The following is a 12576-nucleotide window of genomic DNA, read 5'->3' as shown; positions in this document are numbered from 1 at the left end:
AAAATTTCAGAAAAATGTGCCTTTAAAGTCACCATGCATGATATCACATGGACACTGACTCTATCACATTATATCACATTATTAGTCACATTATGGTTATGTATGGTTGTTGAATTATTGATAAAACAACATATATAATAGTGGTCCAAAGATCTTTGCATATACGTATACTGTGGAAATACAAAATTATGGGTTTAAAAAAAATTCAGAATAATGTTCTTTATAACAACAATGTGTTAGAATTCAATACATTGATTGTTATTATGATTTGATTAGAAATCTATTAATCAACAACTTTGTTTTTATTATTCCATAAAAAATATTTTTTTAATTTAATTTCAAATATTAATAATTATTTTGAAACATTTGTTTAAGTGATTTTTAATTACAGTACAATATTTAATAATATTACAACATCAGCAACATCACCACTCAATTATTATGTTATTTTTCTTAATGTTCTATATTAATATTATATTATATATTAACATAATTATATTATATTATATATTAACATAATATAACATAATATTAACATTCCAGTGGTATTCTGGTAAAATTCCAAGACTTTTTCTTGTTAATTCTCAACTTTTTTCTCTTAATATTTTGACATTATTATTGTAAAATTACTACAGATTTTTTTTTATTTTTGCTGTTTTTTGGGGGGAGGAGTTTCTCATTCAATTATATTTTTAGTCCTGCGGGCCAATGAAAAAACAGCTGCAGCCCGCAAATGGACCCCGGGTGGCACTTTGGACACTTAGGTCTGCATTGAAATGAAAGCCTCTCGCGCCCCCCATGATGGTCAACCCACCCACCCACCTGCCCCACTATTTGAGAAGCACTGATGTAATGTATGGCTGGTATGGCTGGTGGCTGTATCGCGACCCTCGTGAGGAAAAAGCGGTAGAAAATGAATGAATGAATGATGTAATGTATGGCTGCACGGCGGGCAAGTGGTTAGCACGCAGGCTTCACAGCTAGGGGACTCGAGTTCGATTCCACTCTCAGCCATCTCTGTGTGGAGTTTGCATGTTCTCCCCGTGCATGCGTGGGTTTTCTCCGGGTACTCTGGTTTCCTCCCACATTCCAAAAACATGCTAGGTTAATTGGCGAATCCAAATTGTCCATAGGTATGAATATGAGTGTGAATGGTTGTTTGTCTATATGTGCCCTGTGATTGGCTGGCAACCAGTCCAGGGTGTACCCCGCCTCTCGCCCGAAGACAGCTGGGATAGGCTCCAGCACCCCTGCGACCCTCGTGAGGATAAGTGGTCGAAAATGAGCATGTTCATAACCCCGGCATGTCTCGCCTAAGTAACATTCCTTTCCAATATATTAGTCCAAAGTTGAATCCAATAAAACATCCAATATAATCCAATATAATAATAATAATAATAATCCAATCCAATATAATATAATAATATATTCAATATAATCCAATATTATCCAATATAATATAGGACACAGGCGAGAAAAAGTAAGTCACCAGAGTTTTTTTGAAGGATCACCTCATGAAACTGAAACAAACACCTTCCCGTGCCTAAAGAAAAGGCCCTGATGCGCCGACCCAAACAAACAAAAGGACTATGAGGTGAACAGGTCAACCCACTTCACCACTACCCTAAAAAAAAAAAAACACAACTAAGTCCCTAAACAGAACACACTTGCACCCATACAAACAATATTATACTGCTCCAAGAAGGGGTGGGGCCAATCAGCTGCTTCCTGCATAGCCAAAACATAATGCACAACCAATGTGCTCAAACATAACAGCTTGTCAAGTGTGACTGGGGTACATTAGAAAGTTTTAATAAATTAATCTGACTGAAAAGGTGCAAATATGTGCTCTTTAACCATATTTTGACCTCCTTTCCTTGTGTTTCTTTTTGTCATCCAGGATTTAAAACCAAGAAAGGATGATGTCTATAAGGAACTGGAGCGGTAAACGTCTTGTATCACATGTGTGTGTGTGTGTGTGTGTGTGTGTGTGTGTGTGTGTGAGTGCTGTGTACTGCAGCCATGCTGGCCTGCACATCACTGTGACACTGTGGCATGATATCACGTCACGCTCTGACAGACGGCAGTGTAGCCGCTTGTGTTGTTGTGGTTGTTTTCATTGGCTGCAACGTGCGTGGGCTGTTTGTGTTTGTGTTGAAAGGTGTGTAGAAGTGGAGATTTTTGTGTGGAGTTTGAGTCTTGTGCGCTTCCTTTTTTTTTTCCAGATCCGAGCAATGTCAGAGCTGATCACCTTCTGTACTTCCACACATGACCCTCATGCAGCTGTCACATCCGTCATACTGCATTTTACAACAAGAGAGCCATTTTATCAGATTTTATCTAATAATGTTAATTCAGTGTTTGTATGTAAAGGAACAGAACTGAAGTGTTTTGAATGAGCTGAATTATTGTCATTGTGTTTTCATTTAGAGTTCTGCTGTGTGCTTTCTGAATTTATATGTAAGATTTAATGACAAAATACGCAATTATCGCTGTAATTCTGCCTACGTGTCATTACAAAAATGAATAAAAAGCAATAAGTAAGTCTATTTTGAGACAGTTCTCTTTTTTGGCCATCGCCGGCTTCCGTTTTCATCCAGGAAGAATGGCCGGCTGGACATGGCTTCGCTGTGTTTTAGGGCCTCATCTTCAAAGAATTCATCGCTCCCCAGACCAACCTCCACTCGAAGGAAGAGCGGGGAGGAGGGTAAAGAGATATGAAGTCCATCCTCCATTCATTTTGTGCGGCTAACACACAAGTCCGTGCGGTTTCGGTTGCCTGTTAGCACCGAAAGCTGTAGCACCGGCTACATCCGGAAGTGTCAGTGTTTCGCTATTGACCGTCTCCTGTCATTGCAGTAGGCTGGCTAATTTTGAAATCGTGAATGCAGATATTAGTCACGCAGCAACATCCTGCTATGTTTGTGTCTCTTATTATTTTTCATCACCACAGTGAGAGACAATCCAGTTGTAGCCACATTGCAATTCGTTCAAAGTCATGCACCTGCTAATGCTAGCGTTAGCATCCTTAAGTAAAAAAGCCTACATGACGTGTTCAGTCTTAGGATCTGTTTTTAAGAAATAAGTGCCATCTGGTAATCTGGTGTGGCTATTTTATTTCTCCTCCTGTGGACAGGGATGGAACTACCAGCCGGGGAGTCTGGAGAAACACACCGACAGCATCCTCGGATGGGTCAGTATAATTTTAGTCTAATGAAATGATGCGTTTTATAATGTTACATTGTAACATTGAGTCAAGACAAACGCTGCTTACTACAAAATATATAATAACTTGAAAATAATTTTTTAATCGTCAAAAAATCCAGGGAAGAATGACAAGTGTCATATTTTTCATGTATATGCCCCACACTGCAGTGCAGCAGTATTCTTTGTGTATTCCTTTTCACCCCATATTTGTGTATGATCGGTAATGTCTTTTTGAAGGTAATGTCTCATGTAAATTAATTAAAAGGGTTGCGGGGGATGCTGGAGCCTATCCCAGCTGTCTTTGAGCGAGAGGCGGGGTACACCTTGGACTGGTTGCCAGCCAATCACAGGGCACGTATAGACAAACAACCATTCACACTCACATTCATACCTATGGACAATTTGGAGTCGCCAATTAACCTAGCATGTTTTTGGAATGTGGGAGGAAACCGGAGTACCCAGAGAAAACCCACACATGCACGGGGAGAACATGCAAACTCCACACAGAGATGGCAGAGGGTGGAATTCAACTCCAGCCCCTCATGTAAACAAACAATAGAAATTATGCCATGTGTGCTATATAGTTAAAAAAAAAGTCAATGCATCACTAATAAACAGTGTCATTTGAAAAGGTAAACAATGTGTCACATCTTTTTAAAAAAACATTTTAAATAGTGCCATGACCCATGTGCAAACACCGTGCCCTCCACTGTAGCCATATTGAATAGCTATGTGGTAGGCTATCTATCAGGTTGTTTTTTTTCTGTCTACCTGTTATTGTCCCCAGAAAGGGCGGGGTCACTAACACATAGGAAACCATGCACACTGTAGGTGACGATTAGCTGTTAGATATGTCGGGAATTTGGGGATATCAAAAGCACTCTTCCTAATACTTGTACTACAACTTCATTCATGAGTGTGCTTGATTTTCTAAGCACTAATTTGACTTCATGTGGTCCAACACTCAATATAAATCTGATACAAAATTCAAGATGAGGAAACGTATGTACCTAATAAACATGTATTTGAATGAAAATACACCTGATATTATATGAAAAAATTGCATATTTAAGGACGTCCACACTCTCTCCCTACAGAGTGCAAATTTAGTCATTTTGTAACATTGCTAAATTATAATAATAAATGGGGTTTTTTTTTTTTTTTTTTCCTCCAGGCCTCAGCACTGTGGTATCTGTCCTACTACAGCTCTCCTTTGCTGATCTGCTATCTGTACAGAAAAGGTAAGAAAAGGAGCTAAAGTAAGTGGGGGACTCTTCTGAATAATATCATCCACATATGATCAGTGTTGCAGGTAATCATTGTGTTATGATGTATGCCAAAAGTACGACTTATGAAGTTTTGTGCAACTACGAGATGTATTTTATCCTCATTTTTTGTGAGTGATTTTCATTTTCATTACCCCAGGGACATTAAACTACCCTTTTAGTGCCCTTTTATTTGTGATGCAACTCTTGAAAAGACCTTGGGCTCTGTTTTCGTGGTGCACCCCAAGCAGCGGTGTCGACATTTTCAGCTTGCCGCAATGAAAATTTAGTGACAAAACAGTGAAAGCTCGGCAGCTAAGATCAGTCTATTCAGTCTATTCTCGGCGCAGGCGAAGCGCACCCGGCGCAGTGGTAAATTGTCTGACAGGAGCACAGTGCACATGACCAAAACCTCACGTATGTACACTGTGCTCTGTCAGCCAATTGACCACTCCTGTGCGGTGCAGGACAGATAAGCCACGCCTACGCCTGGTCTATGAAAATAAGAGCCCCTCAAGTTAGATAATGACACTGATAAATCCTGCTAACTTAAAAATGTCCTGGTGTATTTACTTAATCAATTAATCAAAAAATATATGAAAATGGGCTGCATGGCGAACAAGTGGTTATCACGCAGGCCTCGCAGCTAGGAGACCCCAGTTCAATTCCACCCTCGGCCATCTCTGTGTGGAGTTTGCATGTTTTGTTCGGGTACTCCGGTTTCCTCCCACATTCCAAAAACATGCTAGGTTAATTGGCGACTCCAAATTGTCCATAGGTATGAATGTGAGTGTGAATGGTTGTTTGTCTATATGTGCCCTGTGATTGGCTGGCGACCAGTCCAGGGTGTACCCCGCCTCTCGCCCGAAGACAGCTGGGATAGGCTCCAGCACCCCCGCGACCCTCGTGAGGATAAGCGGTAGAAAATGAATGAATGAATGAATGTACATGCTACCATCCTTCACTTATAATTTCCACATTAGCTTTTTCTGAAGGATTTCACCCGCTAACTTCACCCACTGTGTGACATTAGTGGGTGGGGATCATATGGATTGCAGTTTTCCCACATGTGGGATCAAACCAATCAACCGAATCATTGATTCATTGCTGGAGGTAGTGTGTGCTGCATTTCAACTTCTCATATTGATTCCTGTTCTGTTTATGTGCGTGCGTGTGTGTGTGTTTTGTTAGGCTACATCTGCAGCAGTAAATTGGTACCAGCGAGTCAGTACATGGCAACGGCCCTTCTATGTCTTTTTGGAGTGGCGTGTCTGCGAGGTGAGAAGACACTCGTTCCGTCCCTTTTGTTCATGAGTTCAAATGTATGCTGCATGTGGCACATTACAATATGTTTTTTTATTTAAGCGTTACTTAATATGTTTTTGTTTCATTCCCTCTGAAGGCTGGGGCAGATGGAGGAGTCCAGAATATCTTCAGTTTATTTCCATTTTGGAGGAGGCAAAGACAAATCACTCCCCAGCTAATAAGGTGAGGACATGTCAGCTTCACACAAAGATTGTTAGAAGTGTAAATGTGTTTTTTTCCATGTAATTATTTCTAGTTTATTTCTTCCCGAACTATGTAGAAGAAGCTGAGATGCTACGACTTTGACTTTTCTCAGTGGCCTGCAGATTTCAGCTGGACAGAAGCCAGCAATCCGTAAGCTTTTTGTGTTATTTTTAAATAAATGGGCTATTTTATTGTATTATATCTACATAGTTGTGAGAGAAAATAACCACTAAGGGATTTATGCCTTGTGTACTGATAAGAATTAGCATACCATTTGACACAGAAGGTTACTGCTAATAAGGAATATCCATCCACTTATCCTCACTCAGGTCGCGCGTATGCTGGAGCCTATCCCAGCTATCTTTGGGAGAGGCAGGCTACACCCTGGACTGGTTGCCAGCCAATCGCAGGGCACATATAGACAAACAACCATTCACACTCACATTCATACCTATGGACAATTTGGAGTTGCCAATTAAGATTTTTGGAAGGAAAACCGGAGAAAACCCACACACGCACAAGGAGAACATGCAAACTCCACACAGAGATGCCCAAGCGGAGAATCGAACCCAGGCCCACATTTTCTACCACTTATCCTCACGAGGGTCACGGGGGTGCTGGAGCCTATCCCAACTGTCTTTGGGCGAGAGGCGGGGTACACCCTGGACTGGTCGCCAGCCAATCACAGGGCACATATAGACAAACAACCATTCACACTCACATTCATACCTATGGACAATTTGGAGTGGCCAATTAACCTAGCATGTTTTTGGAATGTGGGAGGAAACCGGAGTACCCGGAGAAAACCCACGCATGCACAGGGAGAACATGCAAACTCCACACTGAGATGCCGGATTGTGGAATTGAACTCTGGTCTTTTAGCTGTGAGGCCTGTGTGCTAACCACTTGTCTGCCACGGAGCCTCTCATGAGGAATATTTTAGATAAATAAATAACAGAAATAATTTTGTCAAATTCTGCTGAATGTCGGCAGGTCAGATTCATTGGTGTAGTTTTTATATAATTATGATAATTAGCAGATATTTATTGTACACCCCTATGGAAAAAAACTAAGCCGCACTAAACGCGACAAGCTCAGAAACGACAACAACAATGGAGGGTCTCTGGTGGATGTAAACAAAACTAGAAATGCTTTGCGAGAGGAGAATTGAGGGCCTCTGCAACTAAGTGGAGACTGTGGAGCATGCTAATACTGCAGTATCCAGAGCTAATGCACAGCAATGTGATAAGCTAATGTTAATTTTTCTAATTTTTAGCTATGTTTCCTCAAAAGTAGGCAGTGGTTTATATCAGACATACTACATTGTCATGTGTCTGTACTAGAAATAGTGCCTTGTAGTACTTGTTTTGTCAATAAAGCTGTAAATTGTTTCCATTGTACAAATAGGCCGCATAATTGGTCTGCCGTTATCTTTTGTTTTTTCACCTCATCTGTTTGCTGCAAACATGTTAACTACAGTGAAGAAAATAAGTATTTGAACACCCTGCTATTTTGCTATTTCTCCCACTTAGAAATCATGGAGGGGTCTGAAATTTTCATCGTAGGTGCATGTCCACTGTGAGAGAGATAAACTAAAAAGAAAAATCCAGAAATCACAATGCATGATTTTTTAACAATTTATTTGTGTGATACAGCTGCAAATAAGTATTTGAACACCTGTGTATCATCTAGAATTCTGACCCTGAAAGACCTGTTAGTCTGCCCATTAGAAGTCCACCTGCACTCCATGTATCATCCTGAATCAGATGCACCTGTTTGAGGTCGTTAGCTGCATAAAGACACCTGTCCACCCCATACAATCAGTAAGACTTTAACTTGTAACATGGCGAAGACCAAAGAGCTGTCCAAAGACACCAGAGACAAAATTGTACACCTCCACAAGGCTGGAAAGGGCTACGGAGCAATTACCAAGCAGCTTGGTGAAAAAAGGTCCACTGTTGGAGCTATCATTAGAAAATGGAAGAAGCTAAACATGACGGTCAATCTCAATCGGAGTGGAGCCCCATGCAAGATATCACCTCGTGGGGTCTCAATGATTCTAAGAAAGGTGAGGAATCAGCCCAGAACTACACGACAGGACTTGGTCAATGACCTGAAAAGAGCTGGGACCACCGTTTCCAAGGTTACTGTAGGTAATACACTAAGACGTCATGATGTGAAATCATGCATGGCACGAAAGGTTCCCCTGCTTAAACCAGCACATGTCAAGGCCCGTCTTAAGTTTGCATATGACCATTTGGATGATACAGAGGAGTCATGGGAGAAAGTTTTATGGTCAGATGAGACCAAAATAGAACTTTTTGGTCATAATTCCAATAAGCGTGTTTGGAGGAAGAAGAATGAAGAGTACAATCCAAAGAACACCATCCCTACTGTGAAGCATGGGGGTGGTAGCATCATGCTTTGGGGGTGTTTTTCTGCACATGGGACAGGACGAGTGCACTGCATTAAAGAGAGGATGACTGGGGCCGTGTATTGTGAGATTTTGGGGAACAACCTCCTTCCCTCTGTCAGAGCATTGAAGATGGGTCGTGGCTGGGTCTTCCAACACGACAACGACCCGAAGCACACAGCCAGGAAAACCAAGGAGTGGCTCCGTAAGAAGCATATCAAGGTTCTAGCATGGCCCAGCCAGTCTCCAGACCTGAACCCAATCGAAAATCTTTGGAGGGAGCTCAAACTCCGTGTTTCTCAGCGACAGCCCAGAAACCTGACTGATCTAGAGAAGATCTGTGTGGAGGAGTGGGCCAAGATCCCTCCTGCAGTGTGTGCAAACCTGGTGAAAAACTACAGGAAACGTTTGACCTCTGTAATAGCAAACAAAGGCTACTGTACCAAATATTAACATTCATTTTCTCAGGTGTTCAAATACTTATTAGCAGCTGTATCACACAAATAAATTGTTAAAAAATCATGCATTGTGATTTCTGGATTTTTCTTTTTAGTTTATCTCTCTCACAGTGGACATGCACCTACGATGAAAATTTCAGACCCCTCCATGATTTCTAAGTGGGAGAAATAGCAAAATAGCAGGGTGTTCAAATACTTATTTTCTTCACTGTATGTGTGACAGGAAGCTGTCCAAGGCTGGCGTGTCGCTGCTGAAGCCAGAGCCCCGACTGAGGGGAGCAGCAGACGGCATGCTTCGCTCCGTGCGCACTCTGCCGTGCCACATCGTCAGGTGTTCCTCACTTCTAACAGCTTGTCACACTGTACCACACATGGTCATCATCATCATCATCATCATCATCAGTTATGTTGGTCCTGTTCCAGTTTTCTCATCGCTCACTCCTTTGGGAGGAGGATGCTGTATCCTGGCTCTGTGGGCTTGCTGCAGAAAGCCATGAGGCCCATGCTCCAGCAAGGCCAGGCCAAGCTAATAGAGGAGGTAACAAGCACACATTCTCTACACACCTCTGATGGTTTCTAACAAAGACCCTTCCTGTCTTCCTGTCTTCCTTCTGTCACAGTTTGACGGCCAGAGAAACAAGCTGATTGCCTGCGATCGCAATGAAATCGATACCATGTTTGTCGATCGAAGGGGAGGCGGAGGACGCAAGGGCCAAACACTGGTAGATGACTACACATGATGCCATCTGTGTGATTATGCGTGTGTGTGTGTGTCACTTCACTCACATTTGTGTTCTGCCCGCAGGTCATCTGCTGCGAAGGCAATGCCGGATTCTACGAGGTGGGGTGCATGAACACTCCACTGGAGGGTGAGAACTGGTCCTCGCGAGTATCATGTGACGTACCGATGACTCACTTTGCGGGGGTTTGAATGTTATGTTGTGATGCACCCTGCAGGTGGTTACTCTGTCCTGGGATGGAACCATCCGGGTTTCGGAGGCAGCACGGTAAACAGCAATTTGGCGCCATAATGTGCAGCAGGGAAACAAATGTCGGAATTGGAGTTTTGCAGCAGATAACATCTAAACAGAGATTGTATCTTACGCCACTGTGGGAGTTTTATTACGGTACAAGTAATGTTTTGTTTTATCTTGTTTTCCAGGGGGTGCCGTTTCCACAGAATGAGGCCAACGCCATGGACGTTGTGATTCAGTTTGCGATACACAAACTGGGCTTCCAGCTCAGCAACATAGTCGTATATGCCTGGTCCATAGGAGGGTTCACAGGTACATAAACACAACAATGCTATCATGTTGTTATCATCTATTGCATGGACTCTCAAACTGTGCTCTCTGTACCACTAGTGCGTAGCTATACGGTAACATCTTTAAGGTCTTAAATACAGTGGTATGAAAAAGTATCTGAACCTTTTGTAATTTCTCACATTTCTGCATAAAATCACCATCAAATGTGATCTGATCTTTGTCAAAATCACACAGATGAAAAAACACTGTCGGTTTTAATTAAAATATGAAAACCTATAAATGTTTGGGTGGTCCCAAACATCCTCACTCATAAAAACAATGTCTGCTTTAATTAAAATATGAAAACCTATAAATGTTTGGGTGGTCCCAAACATCCTCACTCACAAAAACAGTGTCTGCTTTAATAAAAATATGAAAACCTATAAATGTTTGGGTGGTTTTAGTTAAAGCAGACACTGTTTTTTCATCTGCGTGATTTTGACAAAGATCAGATCACATTTGATGGTGATTTTATGCAGAAATGTGAGAAATTCCAAAAGCTTCAGATACTTTTTCATACCACTGTATGACAAACGTACTAAATTGTTCTCCCTCTGTAGCTACCTGGGCAGTGATGTCATACCCAGAGATCCAGTCAGTCGTTTTGGATGCCTCGTTTGATGATCTTCTACCTTTGGCCCTCAAAGTCATGCCTGATAGCTGGAGTGAGTCCCCATGTTTGCTTCGGTGACGTTTTTGTGTCCACACCTAGCTTTAGCATCAGCTAATACACGTGTTGTGTCTAAGGACCACTGGTGCAGCACACGGTGCGACAGTACATGAACCTCAACAATTCAGAGCAGCTTCTCAAGTGAGTAGGAAGTTATTAGTGAGGATACTGTATTTGGGGGTTGTATTGATCAGGCTGATGATGCGTCTGTCTCCTGTTAGATATCAAGGGCCAGTCCTGCTTGTCCGGAGAACCAGGGATGAAATTATCACCACCTCGTAAGTGTTGCATCGTCATCATGGAACAAGTGTACAACTACAAAAAGCATATATTTATTACTGGTGCAACAATACAGGAATCAATATTGAATCATTCAGACGATACTGTGATCTCCAAATTATTGTATATATGGCCGTTCAGGGGGATTGTGATGAGATTTCTCGTTTGGCAAAAAAGCCGTCAGGGCAGCCAGGAGTCAATCAGACTATGAACTATGGCGTTGCTACCAGACTTGGACAGACTCTATTGATCCACAAGGGAAAATGCTTGGTTGCAGTAGCTCAATTGCAGAAGAACAAGAAAAACACTCTTAAAATGCAATGCAGTATGAATTAAATATCATAAAATAGTAAGAATATCAGATACAAAAAATAATGAACTTTGCATATTCGTCAAATAGTAGGTAAACAAGATTTATGTATTTACATATTTGTATCTTTTGTTTGATTATATTATGAAGAATATAAGATAAAACGTGATTTGCATATTTGCACAAATAGTCAATATAGGTTAATAAATATAATATGGAAGTCGCAGTGCGCAGGGCATTATTGGTTCACATTATTGGTGCACATAAGTGCACATTAAGTTTTACACACACTTTAAACCCAGCAATTCAACCTACCTTGGTGTTCCCAGAGTCAGCAAGCCTGGATGCCATCCCATAATATTTTACAATTGTAACGCAGCTATGTAGTTTGAAGCACACTTGAGTCCATTAACAGGAGTATTGATGGTGCTGTTTTTATCTTATATAGTTTTAACATGTAAGCATGTACATGTAAATATTTCATAAGGGGGAAATGTCATACTTTTAATGTACTTTGGTAAACAAGCTGAAAGGAGATTAATGCTGAATGTATCTTCATCTATAAAATTTAGAATTTACTTTCAACACTCACTGAGCCATCAGTCAGACCAGTGTGTCTGGTCCAGGAATGACTTTCTTCAGCTTTCTACTATGCTAAAATAGTGCCACGCTGGTTTATCGTCAATAAATACAATGTTATCAAAAGCCAAAACAATAATAGAATCAAATCTCACTGCCAACTGTTGAGCGTTAACTTCTTGACTGTCCTGCAGGAGTCCGGAAGATGTCACATCGAATCGAGGCAATGACCTTCTGCTCAAGCTGCTTCAGTACAGGTTTGTTGGAAGGGTGTGGGAAATAATCGATGCGCATGTGCGCGATGTGAGTGCATCGGCTCATTCACTGGGTATGGATGCAATTGACGGGTGACAACTCGATTCATCTCGATGCGTTTGTGGGTATCGCATATCCCATGCGCATATATATGTATATGTGTATATATTTTTGTCGAAAATCAGCGCCCTCAAAGACTGGAATTTTCTGCCGTTTTTGGATGCTTCTGGGCCCCCTGTTGAGTGTGTGTGAGGTTTCCGCTGGTTTTTTGACCAGAAAAGTGCATTTTCAGCAAGTTGAAAAAATTGAAAAAAACGACATACTAAC

General features: G+C 41.4%; 1 protein-coding gene across 1 annotated transcript in view; it reads left to right on the top strand.

Moving 5' to 3' along the window:
* The first annotated feature begins 2557 nt into the window (after positions 1–2557).
* The window catches only part of abhd16a (abhydrolase domain containing 16A, phospholipase), a 27046-nt gene continuing 17027 nt past the window's right edge, over positions 2558–12576 (top strand). The window contains exons 1-16 of the mRNA XM_058053327.2: positions 2558–2707; positions 3137–3193; positions 4382–4448; positions 5664–5750; positions 5875–5960; positions 6058–6131; positions 9076–9183; positions 9276–9390; positions 9473–9574; positions 9658–9721; positions 9810–9859; positions 10015–10138; positions 10717–10821; positions 10904–10967; positions 11048–11104; positions 12189–12251. Coding sequence (XP_057909310.2) covers positions 2606–2707; positions 3137–3193; positions 4382–4448; positions 5664–5750; positions 5875–5960; positions 6058–6131; positions 9076–9183; positions 9276–9390; positions 9473–9574; positions 9658–9721; positions 9810–9859; positions 10015–10138; positions 10717–10821; positions 10904–10967; positions 11048–11104; positions 12189–12251 — 1325 coding nt within the window. The 5' untranslated portion in view covers positions 2558–2605. The remainder of the gene's footprint in view (positions 2708–3136; positions 3194–4381; positions 4449–5663; positions 5751–5874; positions 5961–6057; positions 6132–9075; positions 9184–9275; positions 9391–9472; positions 9575–9657; positions 9722–9809; positions 9860–10014; positions 10139–10716; positions 10822–10903; positions 10968–11047; positions 11105–12188; positions 12252–12576) is intronic.

Source organism: Doryrhamphus excisus, linkage group LG5 (assembly GCF_037039965.1).
Source record: "Doryrhamphus excisus strain RoL-2023G ecotype Guam linkage group LG5, RoL_Dexc_Guam_v1.1, whole genome shotgun sequence".
Taxonomy (NCBI): domain Eukaryota; kingdom Metazoa; phylum Chordata; class Actinopteri; order Syngnathiformes; family Syngnathidae; genus Doryrhamphus; species Doryrhamphus excisus.
The sequence above is the reverse complement of the archived record's forward strand: the minus strand, read 5'-3'. Positions and strand labels throughout refer to the sequence as shown.